At 41.0% G+C, this 19,563-nt stretch overlaps 2 protein-coding genes across 12 annotated transcripts in view; one reads left to right on the plus strand and one right to left on the minus strand.

The window, feature by feature from the left end:
* ZFYVE28 (zinc finger FYVE-type containing 28) overlaps positions 1-13,588 on the minus strand; it is a 153,015-nt gene extending 139,427 nt beyond the window's left edge. For 3 of the 7 annotated variants that reach the window (XM_032685149.1, XM_032685147.1, XM_032685146.1), the window contains exon 1: positions 13,367-13,579. In XM_032685149.1, coding sequence (XP_032541040.1) covers positions 13,367-13,405 — 39 coding nt within the window. In that variant the 5' untranslated portion in view covers positions 13,406-13,579. Of the gene's footprint in view, positions 1-13,366 lie in introns of all 7 variants that reach the window. The other 4 variants (XM_032685145.1, XM_032685148.1, XM_032685150.1 and 1 more) reach the window with 4 other exon arrangements.
* A 507-nt stretch (positions 13,589-14,095) lies between these two features.
* Positions 14,096-19,563, plus strand: part of CFAP99 (cilia and flagella associated protein 99) — a 56,574-nt gene continuing 51,106 nt past the window's right edge. The window contains exons 1-3 of one of the 5 annotated variants that reach the window (XM_032685155.1): positions 14,096-14,297; positions 14,357-14,401; positions 17,330-17,457. In XM_032685155.1, the coding sequence (XP_032541046.1) occupies positions 17,338-17,457 (120 nt within the window). In that variant the 5' untranslated portion in view covers positions 14,096-14,297; positions 14,357-14,401; positions 17,330-17,337. The other 4 variants (XM_032685152.1, XM_032685154.1, XM_032685156.1 and 1 more) reach the window with 4 other exon arrangements.

The raw sequence follows: 19,563 nt of genomic DNA on the forward strand, positions 1-19,563 counted from the left end.
GATATGAATCACAAAAAAACCCTCTTTTTCCCCTCCTCCAACAGAAGGTGTTATCAGTGGGAATAGCATCAGGAAGGCAGCATTTCTCCATAATGCTGCCTTTTTCCTGCACCTAAGATATGAAATACCAAATTGCTCCACATGGATCTAATGGACTGGGGAATGGGGAAAGCAGGCACACAGATATGGAAACACATCATATAATATCATCACCCATGTTGCTTTCAAGTTGCTTAAGCAAGTAACCTCCCCAGAAGCAGCTTCTGCTGCTTTAAGAGTAGCTCCTATAAACCAGCAAAGCTTTCAGCTCTTTTTGTAACCACTCAACACCTCTATAAAGTGGTGCAGTGTCACTGAGTGCAGAATGCAGTGACTTGTGCAGGTCGTGCTCAAAAGGTGGGGGTAGCAATCTAGAAAGTAAGAATACCTCTGCTTGTGTATCCCAGATCTTACTTTTCAGTTTAGCTATGGAGAAGTTTTATTTGCTAGCTTTCAAAGTAGGTAAAGTGCAGAATAATTTAAAAAAATTATTTTGGCTAAAAGTAAATTTAATAAGGATTTCTATTCTCCTCTTTCTTACAGTTTTTTAAATCTCATTCCAGTAAGCACACAGTGAAAAGTATTACAGCATCAGACAATACTGTCATTTCAATATATTAATTCTGAGCCAGCTGATGAAAATTAAATAAAGGATATGCTTTTAAAGCATTTTAAATTAATTTTTTTTAATGTTTAAATAGTGTACTTAGCTGATCCTTCCATCTACTGGCTCCAAGACCCAATTAGCAAGTTCTAGGTTTGACAATTCATATATGGAACTTGAAACAGAGAACAGATATGCCAAACACACAACAGAGCATTAACCAAATACTGTCATGGCTCTTTTTGGTAAGAACAGCTAGCTCAAAGCAGCATGTAGTTCAAGAACAAAAACCCTGCCCTTTATATAGCTCACTGTCTTGCCTCACTACTTCTGCAGAGCTTTGCTTCCAGCACATGCTATCTGTGCCTCTGTCACTGCAAGATTACTTGCATTAACATTTTATACACTGTCTGAGCCTTAATGTCACCTAAAAATAACTTTGGGTGAGCCTGTTTTATGCTAAAGAATTGAATCAGAAGTTCAACTCTTAGTCCCACATAACTTCACATGGGTTTCAGACTGGTCTCTTCATTTAAGAAATTAGCACCTCTCATACAAAAGAAAGAGCAATAGAATAGGTGCAGTCTGGGTTAGGTTTTCATTTCACCAGTCTTTATATTATGAATAGAACATAAGGCACAAGCACTACAGTCACTGAAGATGCAACTCCATAGTTGGTACAAGGTAATATAAAGACCACATTGCCACCAAAGGTGTTCGTGCTGCCCCTCTCCTCCAGGAAGCTGATAACTGACTGCAAAAATTATCTACAAAAAGCAAGTTACCTTCCACCTGTGTTAGAAAGCTGATCCAGTGCAAGATGCAGCCCCACAATTTCCAGCAGTGGGGAGTTAAGACACGAGCACATGGCCAGAAGCTGAAGCACCAGCTGAGCACCAGCAGCATTCCTGCACTTTCTGTACTGTCCTGGTTGATTTAAAATTCACAAGGGGAGCACACAGAAACTCTTGATAGGAGTCAGATATCCTGAAAACTGGATGGAGACAAGAGAATACATCTCCCTTTGCTCTGAAGGGATCACTACTGCCCTAATTCATTTGACCATATCTCACTTTACAGAAGTATTAGGTCATTATAACAGAAAAGTTGCCTAATAAGCAGTAAAAGAAGGGAGTCAAACAGTATGTAATAACATAGTTAAGTAACCAGAGTGTGATACAGGGTAACTAAAAACCACATCCTATCATGACTTTGTAATTAACAGGTTCAAAGGTTAAGATCAGTCATTAGTGCTAATATTTTTATCCAACTCTGTAAAACCTATACACCTCACAAGTGTCAGCATTTAAGAGGAACTTCTAATTCCTGTTTTACTATGCAATATTTAGCACATCAGCAACTTGATTTCACACAAACTAAACAAAATATAACATCTGTAAGGAACATACCCCACCTCAGTGAAATGGGTTTTCTGTACTTTGTGCCTTGAAGACTCACCAACGTCTGTTGACTTGGAAAACACCCTCCCCCTCCAAATTACAGAAGCATTTCAGTAGAAGGAAACCTTTTTTTCCCCCCACCCCGAAGCTTTGTAAGTCAACATAAGCCAGTGATTTTACCACGAGGGGGAGATGAGAAAGACAGAAGTGACTGGAGGGATGGCTAGTGAGGCATCGGTTTAAAGATGACTAATTAACAGTTGAAAATCACCATTACCTATCTCCCATATGTTCTCATTTGTAAGCAAGAGTTGGACACTGAATCTAAACATATGGCAACAGTAAGTTGCACTCCAATCTTTGAATAGCAAAGTACATACAATCTGGTCCATTGCTTCAGCTGTTAAAATGTTATTGCAGGGTAATCTAAAAGGAAAAATAATCTCATATAAAGTAGTGGATAGAAAGAAGTGGTAAATGAGGAATAAAATGGCTGAGAACCCCCCAAATTAAGCTCTTCTGGTTAGTTTGGCTATTGGCTTACATTTAAGTGCACTAAATAACCTCATTCCACCTTCATGCCTCAGTCCCCAGTTCAATGATAGGAAGAATGACTATTTGTATTTGAAAGATGCACAGATGATACACAGGTTTTGGATCACACACAACATGCAGGCACACCAGGAGATATATATATATATATGTATATATAGATGGAAAAATAACTATAAAAAGAATTGGAACCAACCTCACAACATTTCAATGCTTGACCTGACTGCTAACAAATGACTCTTAAGCAAAAATTGTGCTTAGCTTTCTTACAGTAAAACTAATGTTTCTAGGAGAAAGGTTGTCACCTATTAACTCTTCAGGATCACTCGTGAAGTATTCTTTATGACAGTCTTACACAGTTTATAATTTCTCAAAAAGTATGAATTTATATCTATCAGACACATTTTTTTCAAAACTAAATCAAGAAGCTTATTATGCACTGGTCAAATTATATGAAGTCAGATGAAATTAAGCAATGGACAACCTCTTTGTTTCACACAGGAAATAAACAACTAGGCACCTTCAATTCACCACCACTGATTTGTTAACATCAGAACAGGAAACCATATATATACACACACACACACACACACACATATATATATATACATATATTACATTAAGAAATTAACAGAACATTTATAATACAGAAGAAAAACTGTTCTAATTTTTTCACACTGAAAAGAATGTCATGGCTTTTAAAAGATGCATTCATTTTTTAAAAAGTTGCATCCCAGTTCTGCATCTAAAAATACTTTAAAATTCAGAGGTAAGTTATTTTAACATTAACTTCCTTGTTTCTTGTTATCAACTATACACAAAACTGCCTACTATGAAAGTGCTAAATAGTTACTCTCAAACTGCAATAGGAAAAGAAGAAATGAACTGAAAAACAGTTACAACCTAAGGCTAAGGCTTCCTTCAAGAAACTAATTGTCAAATTAAATAGTGTGGTCAATTGAGAAAATACATTTAAAACATTTAAGTGTCAATGGAATATAGGCTCTAAAACAAAGATAAATGCTTGCTTGTCTCTTCGAGTAAGAGAAGTGAAGAGAAAAAAAAAACCTATTACCTTTCTACTTCAGTCCCTGTCTTCCTACTGTCACCACGACTATAAGGTCTAGTACTTGTCAAGTATCTTGACTGAAATCAAGAGGGGAAAAAATTTGTATCAAGTCTGCAATTATGTACAAAACACCCCCAAAAAAAACTAGGTGGACGTAATGTTAGGGAAACAGAGGGCACTGCAAGCAGTGAACAAAGTTTTGGACACAGAGGTATGATATAATCTAAGAAAAAAAAAAAAAAAGGACTGCAATTAAAAAAACCCAACCACAAAATCAAAAACCAGTCTTACTGAAAATGAGAATATTTGCTGTGGATATAATATCTTCCTCAAATACACTCAGTCAACTGCTTCAACAAAACTGTTAGCAAAGAAATTATCAAAATACAGTAAAACTAAAAAAAAAAAACAAAACAAACCATCAAAACCCAAAAAACCACTCTTCCATAAAGTAACTTCAAAATACCACCACAATACCTGAAATCAGATTCTCCAACATGAACACATCAATTCTCAAGAACATATTCAATAATCACTTCAATATCAAGAAATTAGTCAAAGTAACAATTACACCCATGAGAACCTGTCAGTACACAATGTGCACTTTTTAACACAAGGCACATCAACTAACCTCCCCACTTCCAGTTATTTGCTGCTGATCATGACATAACATTCTTATGCTCAACTTTACACAAAAAAAACCTCAAATAACTATGCAGTGCACAGGAAGACCATTCCTTGAAAGAACTCACTGCTACCTACAACCTACAAACCTCCAGATCCATCCAAACTCACTACCAGGAATATCTGCATGAAGTAGAAGCAGACTTACAGAAAAATCAGCGCAAAACTCCCGTTTTACAGCCACACAACGGGGCCTGTGGGTTCACTTGCAAGAACACAGCGTGTTTCGCCCATGGCACCACACGTCCTTCCAGGACCTACACTCATGTAACCAACCATGTTCCAGGATGAACCTGCACCACTCATCACCAAGGGACACAGAAACGCCCAGTTACCATTCCCACTTCATCTATTACGCCTCAGTGAGGACCTGCAAGATTCCTTAAAATACAAAGCAAAACAAATCATGGGTACCAGATGAGCTTTGAAGGCCTTTTACATTTTTGCCTACTTCTTACATCATATTAACTGTTCCTTATTCTACAAGGGCTTCTATCCATATTGCACCATAAAAAGACATGACTTCTATTGCATCAAGATATTTTTGTAGGGTTGTTGACCAGATCAGGTACATTCATCCAGTTTTATAAAAAAATACTTAAAAAAACCCCATTAAATGTTTAGCAATGCAGGCACTCTATGTATATATATGAATCTTGAAAATAAAGTAAAAGCAGACAGGGCTTTGAGAAATTTGGAGGGTTTTATAAGAAGAATGCTGATATGTTCTCATTTGCATGGTAAGAGCACACAAACTTCAGCAACTGGACCAAGACAGCAAGGAGAAATTTCTGCCTGGAGATTGGTGTTTACAGAAGCAGAATTAGAGAAAGACATTAATATGACAGCCCATACCATTCCTAAAGAAGTTTATTAGATGACAAACATCCAAAAGCCACTTATAGACAAAAACACAAGACCCCTTTCATGCTCAGCTCCTTTCATGGCAGGAAACAATAACCTGAATAAACCGGGGTTTTGAACATCTGATGAACTTCAGAACAACTTCAGGAAACATTTCCTACTTTAAAAGGTTTACCAAGGAAGGTGAGAATTAGAAGAATGCAAAGCAGAAATGCAGAACACCCTGAGCATCCGGTTAGTTTAGCTTCAACCACCTATAATTCTCAGAGATCAAAGTGCCATTTGAAGGTAGGAATTAACACATTCCAGCATAAACATCACCCCAATTTAAATTAATCTGTGTTCCACTTCAAAATAAATAGCAGGCATTTTGAAAGACTACAAGAGTCATCCTCCCTTTTTCCTCCCTCAAACTATTTGTCTTACATTTTTATGCCAAGTGTTTTTTGTCAACCCCATCTTCTTCACCTGTCTTCTCCAATGTCCTTTTCCCCATTTGCTTTCCTTTCATTCAGTCACCCAGAGTGGTACAGCTGGAACTGAGGAGATGCCCACTCTTACATTATTCATTCTGAATGGCTTTCAAGTGTGAGTAAAGACCCTGAGAGAGAAGAAACACAAGACTATGGCCTACCAGGACAGAGCAGAGCAGAGGCAGTCCCTAGGTGATGTGCTCAGAGGTCCACTCCCCTTGTTGTAGATTCTTACACAATTCCCCAACCTCACTGCAGAATCCTGTTTCCTAATTCACTTCCTGTCAATCAGCTTTTCAGGGCAATCAAAGGTGATAACAGTACAGGGAGGAGAGGGCAGTGAATGTAGAGGAATCACACTAAGAACCACCACTGATGGGATCAGAAAGAGGAATTCTCAGGCCAGAAGCCTGAGGAAGTAATGCAAAAAAGTCACTGACTACTGGGGAGACAAGAAAGAAACTCCTACAGCCTTCAGGGTAGAACAGAAATACTCAGACAGGATGTAATAAGTCTGACCCACATAATCAAAATAAGTAAATAAGAGTAAGACCTTCCAGTTTACAGCAGCAAGCTATACTGAGACGGGAATGCTGTATCTCTGAGTTATCCAAACATTCTGCCTCTCAAAAAACCTCACTCTTTCCTATATCCTAAATTTAGACGTCTAGAAAATGCATTACAGTCTTTGTCACTCACCTGTTTTCAAATAGCAGGCAGCTGACACTGCCTCAAAGGAAAATCATATTCTATTACACTGAGCTGTCCACCAGACACAGGCTAAGTGCTCTGCTTTCAGCTGACTTCGGGAGAGCTGCAGTTTATAGGATTCAACAGCCTCAGCTAGTATGGAATGCAGCAGCTCACTTCCTGAAGGCAAGCAGGGGGCATATGGCCATGACACCAACGATCCCCGGCTTGGCATTTTAGGTACAATAAATATTTGGAATATCGTGTACTTTCAAGATGAAAACAAAGATTCAGCTGAAAACAGGTCAGACAGACTCCAGCAGCATCCTCCAGTTAAATCACCAAGCTGGAGGAACTTGCTCTTTCACATGCACCATGAAGGTGGGTCTGTCTTTAAACATGAGCCAAACAAACATACACAGCCTTCAATTATTTATTTTTAACACCATTATTTAAAAATAGTTTTACTGAATTAATTTAAATCAACGTTGCTAGCACAGCTGCCAGGAAAGTAGATCATCATAACTGCTAAAGCAGTTAAATGAAGTACGTCAACAGCATTTTCACTATTTTTCAGTTAGTTCAGGAAGAAAATATTCTTCTGCCATCCAATGCTGAGGATATTTTAGGTGAGTTGTTTCTGTTTTGTCATTCCTCTAAAACAAACTAGGAAGAGTGCACTGTAATCTTTAAAAAGCAAGTTTTTCTAGATTCTGTTAAGTACCACCACATTGTGGAAGTAGAGGAACAGAATCTAAAACATCCAAATCAAGTTTCCAAGAGAAAGATCAGAAGACAGTCTGCAGGACAAGGGACACAACAGGTGACACCACTGTCTGTTTGAAAAAGTTTCTAATGAAAATGCCTGCCTCAGTGGGATCAAACTCAACTTTAAGCATTGAGAAGCCAGTAGTCATTACTGAGACCAGAAGTATAAATGAATTGAAAAATTATTAGTCATTTTAAGGAGAAGTCTTCATGAGCTTTTGAATTATAAGGGTACAATCTGTAGCTCAGCAAACTCCTAAGCTGAGCTTTAAAAAAAAAAGCCCAGAAGAAATATCGGTTTCTATTAATCTAATTGTTTTTCCCTAGGCATCTGTCACAGGACAGAGAAAGAGATAACCACCAGACATCACACCAGGCTAGGTGGACCTGTCATCTGATCTACAATGACTCTGCTCACAGCAATCTGCATCAAAAATAATTTCGCAAGGTGTGTATGTATTCCACAACAGAGTAATTAAAAACAGCCAAGCAATTCCCTTAATAGACAACTGCAATAATTACCTACTTCCCTTCTTCAGACACAGGTAAAACCAAGGCTAAGAAACAATATGACTGCAGGTAATTGTCTTCATTTAGCTGCAGTGCTACAATCCATCAGCGAAGAATTATTAGTTCCCACACTTGTGTTCAAACCACTAGATGGTGCTTCTAAAATGAAGCAATTCAGTATGCAAAACTCTGAATAATGCATGATGATTTATAAGTTGCCTTCCTCAGGATTGTTATCAATAACACTGATTAATGTAGTTAAATAGCTGCAGTCTCTGATCAGAGAGGGGCAACAAGAATAATTATGCAGATAACAGAGATCAAAGATCTGATCGTTAAAACAGTGCCTTTCAAATACCCAGTAAAAGCTCTTTCTCCAAGTAAGAGAAACTCCTCAATCTTCTGTCTTGTAAAGTCATTAGTTGTTAATATAAATATTGCATTAAATAATACATTTTGCTCCCAAACTGCTGTGCCCAAAGGCTTTGAATACTGTATGGCACCAGTCAAGAGAAACTTTTAAGTTATAAATAGCATTTACCTCTTCTTTCACTCTTCATTCTAAGACATTTTTCCCGAGACTAAACTCACTCTAGTTCTCTTTTGTGAAGAGCAACCCCTCACGTTTAGGATTTGGAAATTAGACCTGAATTAAGATGTTAGCTGCTTTCCATCTGTCACTGGTAAATCATCCTTCCTTTTTCATCCACTCTCCCAAAATCAGTATCAACAGTTGCTTGGCTATTCCAGCAGCTTTGTCCTTTTCATTTCTGACCATTTCCATCCATCAAAACACCACTCAAAATAATTCTATCTCTTCCTGCATCTCATTTTAAAATTCCTGCACCCAATTTTAAAAATGCTTTTTGCAGTATATTAAGCACAGTTGACTGTAATTTTTTATTATCTTCCACTCTTCTAAAGTTCAAACTTCTATTCATCTTTAAAGATCTCTTACTTTTTTCCTCCTTACAAATTTTTCCTACAAAAAAATCCTACCAACATGTTTCTTCTCTTATTGTAAAAAAAATTAGTTTAAACTATTTCCTATTGTATTTTCCATCTTTTACTTCTTGGAGTCAGCTCTGCCATTAAGCAACCCTGACAACACTGCTGAGAAAGATGACCTCTAGGACCTCCTGCATTACTTTGCACATGGAGAAGTATTAAAAAAAAAAAGTAAAAAGAGTCCTAGGTAAGTGTTGAACACTGAAAGCTGTACATAAGTAATCTCATTGTTTTGAGGGTTTGCCACTGGCTTTCACTTTTCTACTTTAGGTGATTGCTCTTGATCCCCTAGGTATGCTCTCTTCACCTTACTTGCCTGAGATCTTCCAAGATACCCACTATCTATTGTTTTAAGCCTTTTTTTGTAACTAGCATACCTATCTATTGTTCAAAGTCCTTTAGCAACTATTATTAGCAACAATTATTACTAGCTATAGCTTACTTTCATATAAATGTAGCTAAGAAGATCTCTGAAATAGTAAGAGAAAGGTACTGTGCACAAACCCAGAAACAAGCCTTCTCAAAGAACCTGCCATTCCACTTATCCTTAAATGTTATTTCTGATCACAGAGCACCACTGCAGACACGTTAACGGGCAGCAAGAACCTCTTGTCTTGAAGATGCATCCGCTAATCCAGCTGCAGAAAGCAATGATCAGATTTAAGAAAAGAAACCAATGAACAGTATTTCAAAACAAACGCCCAGGAAGAAAACAACTACAATACTCAGCATCTCAAGCGCTCGAGGGGGAGACGATGCACAGCCTCTGAGGGGTGTGAGAGAGCTCTGCTGAGCACCCACTTGTCAGTAAGTGTTCACTCCTAGCTACAAGTTGGGGCCATTTCCTTAAATCTACTTTCACATCCCCACGGTAGTTAGGTTGGCTTTTATTTAAAACAGGCACTAAGGGCACAGCTGCACTTCGGTCAGTCTTAGAGGAGAGAGGTGTTAAAAAACACACCTACGAAAGCTCCAGGCTTTATGCAAGCCTTGGGAGCGCCCCTTAACTGGGGCAGCGCATTCACAAAGCACTATCTTTACTACCAATAACTATGAATTTTGAGTGAATTACAGGAACATAAGACATGCTTTAACATTTACTGCTAGAAGTTCACATATACAATGCAAAAGAAACTAGGAGCAAATAAATAGGTTAATGAATGCAAATGGAAATAGAAAAAAGAAGGTATGGTCCCATAAAAAAATAAATCCCTGGCTTTTGTCCCCCAGGTAAAAATTTATTCAGAGATCTAAACCCAAAGCAAGAAATATTTTGGAAAAAATTGAGTATGAAAAATAAACATACACTGAAGATGTTTCAGTCTGTTATGCTAAGCAGATTAAAAACAAAATCAAGTTGTGGTTATAGACAGACTTTTTTTTCCCCCCATCAAACACTAAACAGGTCTTTCAAAACAACATGAGCACAATTCAAAGCAGGTATCCCTGTGAGCTAGTTACCCACGCATTTTTCAAGCCAGTCTACAGATTTAAGCTGCAACATTCAAAGAAATTATTCTGAATTCTTTGGATATCAAATGCATTTCAAAACTCTGCAGAACCAGTCCAGTTTTGTATTTTTACTGGATGCTCAGATCTGCCTGGGAGCATGTTCTGACCGGACACCTGTGGAATGCTCGAGCAGCAGACGGTACAAGATAAGAAATTCCCTCAACTGACAGGAAATATTTCTATCATATCTGTGCATACAGACAAGTATTTTGATTTAGAAGGGATCATCCTTTGTCTCAGGAAGGTGGCAGAGCTTGGGAAGCCTGCAGTGTGTCCCCAGGTCAAACAGAGCAACTGTTGTTCCAGCAACGTGCTGCAATTCAAGAACGCTATTGCTTCAAATCACCCATTTTCTCCGGGTTCAAAAGCAAACACCTGCCTCCCTCCAAAAACTTCACACCTTGAATCCGCAGGCCCCAAAAGCAAAACACATCTTACAGACAACATTTTAAAAATTAAACAACAATCGATGTGGCACAGGAGGCTGGAAACAAAATCCCATCTCTGCTCTGTCTCCAATACATCAGTTAACAGTCTGCGCCCTACCAGCTCCACAGATCACGTCTCTGCTATTTATTTCATTCTCTGGTTACCTCTACCCCTGGCATTTGATCTGGTTTATTAAAATCTGGCATATCAGCATACCTGAAGAATAGAGCTGGACAGGAAGACTGCACCAGGATCTAGGAGAGCCGTGCTGTTCCCGTGACAAGCTCGCAACATTAGTCAAGACTTTCCACTTCCTACACCCACATTTTCTCTCCCATTCTTGGTATGTTCAAACAGATGCAGCAGTTACCAAGTAAATATCCCTGCCTTGATGCAGGTCCCTGCATCTTACAGGAATTGATGATTATCCTGAGAGTTTTATGATTCCATCTTGTTATGCACTATCTGTTCTGCTCCGTTTCCCCGTCTCCACCATTTACAAAGATTAAACTGAATTAATTTACATATTTTGGGGTTGGGTTTTTGGGGGGATGAATTATGAAACAGTTCCCTTGGGATAAAGCTAAAGCACATTTTCAGGTTTCTGAGCAGGCTGCACTGTAAATTTGCTGCACTCTGATGTCATCCCCCACTGCCTTCAGAAGTATCTCTGAATGGCCATCAAAGCTGTAGGCCAAATGCCCAGTGCCATCAAAATCTGCTGCCATGCACAAGTCCTATTATATGACAGTAGGATCTGGAATACTTCAGAACCAGCATTCCCCATCACTTGGAGTGGCAAAATCTAACTGATATAATTTACCTGTCATACTTAGTACCTCACAGAGGATTACAAGTAAGTAATGTAAGTCATGAGCGGTGATAACCCCCAAAAGAATAAATATTCAGGAAAGTCATCTTCAAAATACAGTATATTCAAAACAGCCTATGGAACCCATTAACCTTATGGAAAGGAATCCTAAGGATTCCTTGATGGAATACAAAAGCAAGTAGTACAACCAGGAAAGGTACAGCCTCCAAATGTGAGCTCCTCCATCTTACAGTTTATCAGAGAAGTGCTATTCAAACTTCCTTGTATTTAATGACACTACCCACACCGATTCGATAGGGACACCAGGAAAAATGCCTGTTTCTGAAGCTACTACAGTTCGCCAGCAGCTCATTCTGAATACCAAACAAAAATTACCCAGGAAGCCACTGAAAGTAACAAAAACTATTGGCAAAGAAAGTATAAATATACAACAAAAAGGACTTGGTGCTGGTTTTAAACTAACAGTAATAGATGTCATTGATTTATGAGGTCCAGTGTCATGCAACAGGCTTGAAAAGTTCCTTCACCAGAGAGGTCTCATAAAAGTATAATCATACATTGTTTGATACAGACCCTGAATGCTGAACACACACCATACAACAATGAGACAGTATATTAGTATGTAAACTTCATCACAAAAAGATGAAATCTCCATTAGAAAGAAAAATAACGTGAAATCTAATGAGTTTTGGTTAAAAAAAAGTAGTGACAGAAGCGATTTTTGCAATGATTTCTTCTGCATTTAAGAATACCAGTATTTCTTTCTGTTCATTAACTCATTTTTTCCCTGTTATAAACCAAAAACAAATAACAAAGTTTAATGAAACCTACCTATAATTCGTTACTGTATTTTCAGTTACTTAATCTCTACATTATTTTCCTTTCAGCTATTAGCAGCAACAGCAACACCAGACAGTATGTATTCTTCAGCAGTACCCAGAATTATGATTACATACAAAATCCATAAAGCCAGCATAATACGAACTTTTATTTTGCAGAATTGCCTGGAGTTTTTTTTTCTTTTTTTAAACTGCAACACATTGGGCGTAATTCAGCCAAAAGGAGTGAGTACATAGGAGATTTACCGAGAAAAATCTGAGACTTTACTCAGAAAACTGCGACTTAACATCATTACTGAAATTAAAGCATAAGGAAGAAATGGGCGATAGCGACAAACAGGGACAAAAATTAAATGAGATACGTGATAAAGTGAACAACTATACTGACTGCTGTGATGTCTGGACAATAAAAGGATGCTCTAGATGTTCAAAACCAGCAATGCCCTTCATTTACAACCCGAACATCACATGCGAGACAAGATCACTCTCCAGACAGTTGTTACTTAACTCGTGCCAGAAGATGGTAATTTCATTACAAAGCAAACTGCGATTCTTGGATTCCTTCCAAGAATTTCAAAGCGAGAAGGGCAGAAAATAACACACCTACAGAAAGCACCGTTCAATAAATCTTCTTAACTTAAAAAAGTTCTCGGGTGCGCACCCAGGCAGCGTCACCAGCACCGCGGGAGCGCCCGCACGTCTCCCCGGGTCCGGGCTCCGCGCAGCGCACGGGGCAGGGCCGGGCACCGCCGGCAGCCCCGCGGTGCGGGGAGAGTCCCGAGCCCGCCCGGCCGCGCTCCCGCCGGGCCGGACCCGCACCGCGGCTCCCGCTCTGCTTTGTCATCCCCCCGCCGCAGCGGGCGAGACGCTCACACCGCCGCTCCCGCAGCCCCGACACCGAGCGCGCCCGGCGGGACCGTCCGAGCGCCCGCGGGCTCCGCTCGCCCCGCGCGGCTCCTCCGGTGGCGGCACCGGCGCGGAGGGACCCGCGGCGGGATCCGCCGGGACCCGCGTCCCGACCCGCACCCGCGGGTTGAGGTGACCCCGGAGAGAGGCGCCGGGCGCCGGCAGCTCCTCCTCACAAACAACTTGCCTTGGGTTTGTAGAGCCACTTTCTGAACCTGTTCATCATCACCGCGGCCGCTGACACCCCGCCGCCGCCGCTGCCACGGGGGGTGCCGGCTGCCCGCCCGAGCCGCTCGGGGGACCGGGGGCGAGCCCTGCCCCTCTCCGGGAGGCTCCGCCGGATGGTCTCCTGCTGTTTGGCCGCTCCAGGCGCGGTAGCGGCCGCGGGCGCTCCCTCAGCGCAGGGACCGAGCGGCGGCTCCGCGCGCTCCGCGCCGCCCCGACCGCCCCCAAAACATTGCGCGGCCGGCGACAGCGCCACCCCCGCCGCGCATGCGCGGTACCGCCCCCGTGCCCTCCCCTCCCCACCCAATCGGGTGGCGGCCCCGCCCACCAGGCCGCTCATTTGCGTAACACGCGCCGGGGGGCGGGCGGGCTGCGCGCCCCGCAGGCCACGCCCTGGCGCGGGGGATGCCGGGACTCTCAGTCCCTTGCGGTCTCTTGTAGTCTTCTCTGTGGTCTGGTCTGCGCGCGTCCGCTCGGGGGATCGCAGATTCTGTTCGTGCCCGCCGGCGCTTCCCATGCACCGGCAACTGGCGGCTGACCGGCCGCTGGCTGCTCGTGAGCGCAAACACCGGGGAGGCGCGGAACGAGACGCTTGGCAACGGCGGCAAACAAACGCCGCCATCTTGTTTCCCCCGCGTGGGTAGTTCCGCGCCCCCGGTCGCGCCGTCCCTCAGCGCTGAGGGAGGGCGCGGCAGGACTACAGCTCCCAGCATCCCTCGCGCGCCCCTGGCAACGCGTGAGCTGCTGAGACCAACTGGGAACGCAACTGGGAGCGCCGCGAACAGGCAGGGTCGGGACAGGGAGCACCGGGGGAGCCGGGAACGGGAGCGCAGGGTTCGGCCAGGGACGGGACAGGGAGCACCGGGAACAGCTAGGGATAGGACAGGGAGCACCGCGGGCAGCCGGGAACGGAGCGCCGGGAGCAGCGGGAACAGCCAGGGACAGGACAGGGAGCAGCGAGGGCAGCTTGGAGCGCCGGTGCAAGGCAGCTGTGGCCGTACGTGACCCCTCCGGAAAGAAAAGCGGGTACAGTCCCTGATGTGTGAGACTGACGGGAGCTCTGGGCAGGCTCATGGCTCCTTCACTTGTTTATTGTCGTGTAAATAACAGATTTACAGAGTGGTTTCGGTTCGGAGGAACCTTAAAGCCCATCCAGCCCAGCCCATGGGCAGGGACAGCTTCCACTAGACCAGGTTGTTCCAAGCCCCATTCAACCTGGCCTTGGACACTTCCAGGGATGGAGCAGCCACAGCGTCTCTGGGCAACCTGTGCCAGTGCCCTCACATTAAACAGCTTCTCCCTAATATCTAATCTAAACCTGCCCTCTTTCAGTGTTCATTTTTATTATGTTTTCATAAATGCAATAGAAAAGATCAATGGGGACTGTGTTACTCTGTGGAGGGGGTTGCTTTGCTATCTGAGATTTTGGGCAAGTAGCAAACCTTGGTGTCCATTTGCTAACACACCTTATAAATATACAACTTATTTGTAAAAGGTTTTGTACAATGAATATTTAATTGTTAAGTGCTAAAAGCAAATAGTTTAAAAATGCCATGTCATGTCAAGTAAACCACCTTCAGTAAGTACGCAAAACATTGACATTCATGCAAATTGAAATTAAAATCCGCACTATAGATACTCGGGGTGAACATTTTCCATCTGATGCCTTGCTTCCTTAAGGGAAGAATGTGCTAAAAAGAGGTCCCATGCCCAGAACTGCTCTGAGTGACACTCAGCAATGCAGAAAAGTCCAGAGTAAATGAGAATGTCAGGATGTAAACACTGGGCAACTGTACCCTGTATGAAAACCATTGGGACAGTCGTACCCTGGATTAGTGGCCCTGTTTCTAGCACACAGCTGAGAAATACCTCGTTCCATTTTGAGCAGTAGCTGCTTGATCTGACTGAATTTTGCAGGGAGGCTTAGTTCAGCTCTTTTTAAGGACAGCTTTCATCAGAGGAAATGCAATCGCAGTCTTTCTAGGCCAGGAACGTGGGAGCGAATGTAAAACCTGAAGGAATCTTTCAGGTCATTGAAACCAGTCCCTACAATTGTGGATAATCTTATCCTGTGTAATTGCTTTCAAAATATCTCCAAGCTCCATTGTAAGAAAAGGGTAAGTCAGGTTCTCACCTCCCTTTAACTGAAATCTACAGCTGATGATGAAAGAAAATTTCTACCATTTTATACCCAGTATAAATTTATATCATTTTTATACGTAGCAATTGGAGTATTCTCCTAAACGACTGTATGGAAACAAGGGTGCATGTCATACCAAAAGCATTTTATTCTCAATGTGTATGTTTTAAAACATTGACAATAATAATGGCAGCATGTTTAAATACAAGTGAAATTCTGTTAAGAACTCATGTATGTCCAGAGATCTCAAGGCATTTCTACATGTCCTAGTTTTTGTGTTCCAGTTTTTGGTTTTAATTATTGTTATTTGGGGGGAAGGGGTGGCTATCAGCGTGTACAGAGCATGAGAGCTCAGATTTCTTTCTGCTGTGCCAGAAGAAAAAATATTTGTCGCTGGTAGGTCTGTTGGAGCCTGAATTACGATTCGGCCTGAAGTACAGAGGTATTTCTCTCTCGCTCATCCAGATCCCCTTGTGAGTGTGAGAACCTTGGCAGGTTCTTACCTGAGAAACAAATGATTCTCAGAGGAGTGGAGAAACAGCAACTCCCCTGTGACAGAGAAACAGTAGTGCCTCTTTCTGTATTTGCCATCCCTTGTCATGTTCCAGCCCTGTTTTGAGGGACTTTTTTTTTTAATTGGACGTTTTGTCTTGATCATACCAAGTAACTGAATGCCTGTATTGAACATAATCACGGACGAACTCTTTTTTCAGCACTTTAGAAGTGCTATTTGGGCAGTTTTTATTGAGTATGGTAATGCTGAAAGGCAGAGTACAGAACCACTGTATCTGGAAATGTTATGATATCATTTTAAAGCAAGAAATTAATTACCTTTACCACAGTGGGAATTAATCATCTTGATCAAGCATTCTTTTCTGGCATCAAAATATGATGATATATAAAATACAAGAGCTATTTTCAAAAACATATTTTATTTTCACCACTGAAAATTACTTTTGTGCTCATTTTTTTTTTCCCATTGCTAAACCAGATTAATGACTTTCAGGCCTGATCATTGCTATCATTGGTCTTTTATACACCACCACACGTGCATGAGTAGGAACGAATGCATTGTATTCTTGCCATGTGAACATTAAAATCAAGGTAACCACTCCTACAAATTCTCAGACGTACGAGTAGGACATCATTTGAGATGGACAGATTTGATGCACAAACAAAGCATCAAATATAACAAGCACCCACCTGCTGAGCCTTCAGAAACCTTGAGAGTGACCCAGACAACTGATGTGACTGACCAACACCCTCATTGCTTCCTTATAATTCCTCTCTCATCCTGTTCTCTTGTTTTGGAAAAATAGGCTGTTAGCAGCAATATGTGATGAGATTTAAGACTAAAATTTTGCTTTCTGTTACATCTCACTGGGAAGAATAGTGTGTTAAATAGGACCTGTATGGCACACAGGCAAAAATTCATACTTTTCTCTAGTATTATCTTTAGTTATATTTTGTCAAATAGCCTGGCACAGGTTATTTTTGTCAAATACCTAACCATTTAGGTATCATCCTAAAGACATTTTAAGATGTTTACAGAGTAAGAAATATGTAATTTTGTTGAAATATGTAAGAAATATGTATTTTATTTTATTGATGTTTGTACTGTATTTTCCTTTTTCCTGTTAGCTGTTCTGAGTAACTGTGATTTTGAAAGCTTGACCTAAATGTTCTCTTCTATGTTACTGCAGTATCTTCTGTATGAGCCTATCAACATACATTATGCCACAACTGAAGGGGGCATGAAAAATTAAAGATTTTCTGTATTTATAGGATTCTCCATGGTGAAGATGGTCAGACATAGAGAACTTATTGCAGTAATAGTGCAACAGCTTGACAAGTTTAACCCTGAAAATCAGAACGTGGAGGATTTCTTGAATGAATCAGCTGTGATGTTGCAGGTATATTAAGTGTCAGTTCATCTTACATAGCTTACTTTGTTTTACTGTGTGATTTAAAATATAAAGATGTCTCTTTTCTAACATGTTGTTGTAACTTTCATTGATTTTTCTTACAGTGACATTCTTCATTCATGAGTAAAGTCCAAATTTCTTACAGTTATCACCAAAAAATAAGGCAGTAAAGATCAGAGTGGTTAAAAAACTGCTTGGATAAAAACAAAAAAACAGGAAGGCAACAACCTTTTAAAATGGATCTGACAATGATAGAGAAAACTTCTGTTCCACTTCTGACTAAGCTGTTCTGTAGTTTCTTATTCCTTTCTTCCTTCCATATAGAAGTTTCTGACAACCCCACCCATTTGTATGTACGACTGCAGTTCAGAAGCTGACTCACAGGATCAGGTACTCTTGCTTTGAGGAACATAAGTGACCATCAGAAGAGTGGCCTAGAAGGAAAGTGGCAGTAAATGAACTACCTGATTCTAATCGAATACTGCAAGTGACCAGACCACGATTTGCCAATATGTAGCTATAGTGGCTGAAGCAGTTCCCATCCTTTCCTGACCATGGTCTGTCACCTCTTCCCATCTCTTTATCCCCAGTGTCCCTCAGCCCTGACTTGTGCTGAGGCAGCTACTGGATTGAATCAGCTTTAGAAAATCACTAAGGGAAGGCAGTGATATTGTTTAGACTGCCATGTGTTATCAAATGACATTGTTGGAGCTCTGATTCCACGCTGCCATGTAGCTCCAGTACTCATTTCCACTTCTGACAATAAGGTCTAAACCATTTCTATTCCTGTTAGATGGTCTGTTGCATTGATTTTGCATAAACACAAATGAGTACAAGAATATAAAATTATGGAGGTGTGATGTGAAAACCAGAGGCTGAGGCAGTGGCTCTATACACATTCCTTGGGTTCTTGCTTTCTTAAACAGTTTTCAATCAGACCCCTGGTTTCTGCCTCTGCCTTCCTGCCTTGTAGTACTGCCATAACCCTTTGTGTATTCATATGCTGAATTACATCAGGGAACTGATCCAGTTTCAAAACAATCATTTTTTCACTGGGTGAGAGCAGGTAAATTCAGCTACCACTGCTGCCAAAGTAAACACTTGTAAAAATGAATCTTCAGATCATAGTTCTTCTCATCCCAAGAAAGGTGATACAAAGACAAAAGAAGCAGTAACTCTGTTAGAGAAACATGAATCTAAAGTTTCATAAAAAATCCTTTCAAAAGGGGGAGAAAAAGGAGGATAGCTGATGCCAAAGTTATGGCCAAAATCTCTAGGATAGTTTCAGATCACTTACTACATAATAATAATAATCCAAGAAAGTAAAAAGTAATATATGTGTTTATATAAAATTCATCTTTATTTCAGTACCAAGTAGGTGATTATAATTCATCATGAAAAATTCCCTTCTTTCTTTTCTGTTTCATAATGGGCATATGATCCTGAAAATATTGCAGCATTTTTGTACACATGATTTCCAGGCTTGACCACTTACCAATTAGCCAGTATGAACTGACCCATGCAGAAACTTCCTTCAGTTTGTATCTTGAATGATGCCATCACTCTAAATCACAGACTTGATCCGTGCCTGTACACCCCATGCCAGCAGTCTGACAAATAGCAAACCTCGTGGTGTGTACTGACCAGACAAAAATCAGGAGGGTCAGATTCCAAGAGCACAAATCTAAATAATTGCAAGATGCAGCTCTATGTTTATTTATTTACTGATTAGATATGCAGTATATCAGACTTTTCTACAAGTTGCTATCTTCTGTTCAGTTAGACTTTCCTAATTAAACTAATTAGTAGTTTTCCATCCCCTAAAAGTGCAGTCAGGTTCCAGTCACTATCAACACTGTATGTTTCATTCATACTGCAGATCTTGATTGTATTTGGGTGTTTAATAGTCTTTGCGTCCATCTAATGCAATATCTGAGGTGTCTTGTTTAGTTCTTTGATAACCTGTTGATGTTCCACATAAAATATGCTCCTTAGCCTATTGTCTAGCTTTCTGGGGTTTTTCCTGGTGAAACCAACAATTTTGGTTCAGATTATTTCCCTCAAAATAAAAACACAGTACACACAGTCATTCCA

Source organism: Chiroxiphia lanceolata, chromosome 4, assembly GCF_009829145.1.
Source record: "Chiroxiphia lanceolata isolate bChiLan1 chromosome 4, bChiLan1.pri, whole genome shotgun sequence".
NCBI classification, from domain to species: Eukaryota; Metazoa; Chordata; class Aves; order Passeriformes; family Pipridae; genus Chiroxiphia; species Chiroxiphia lanceolata.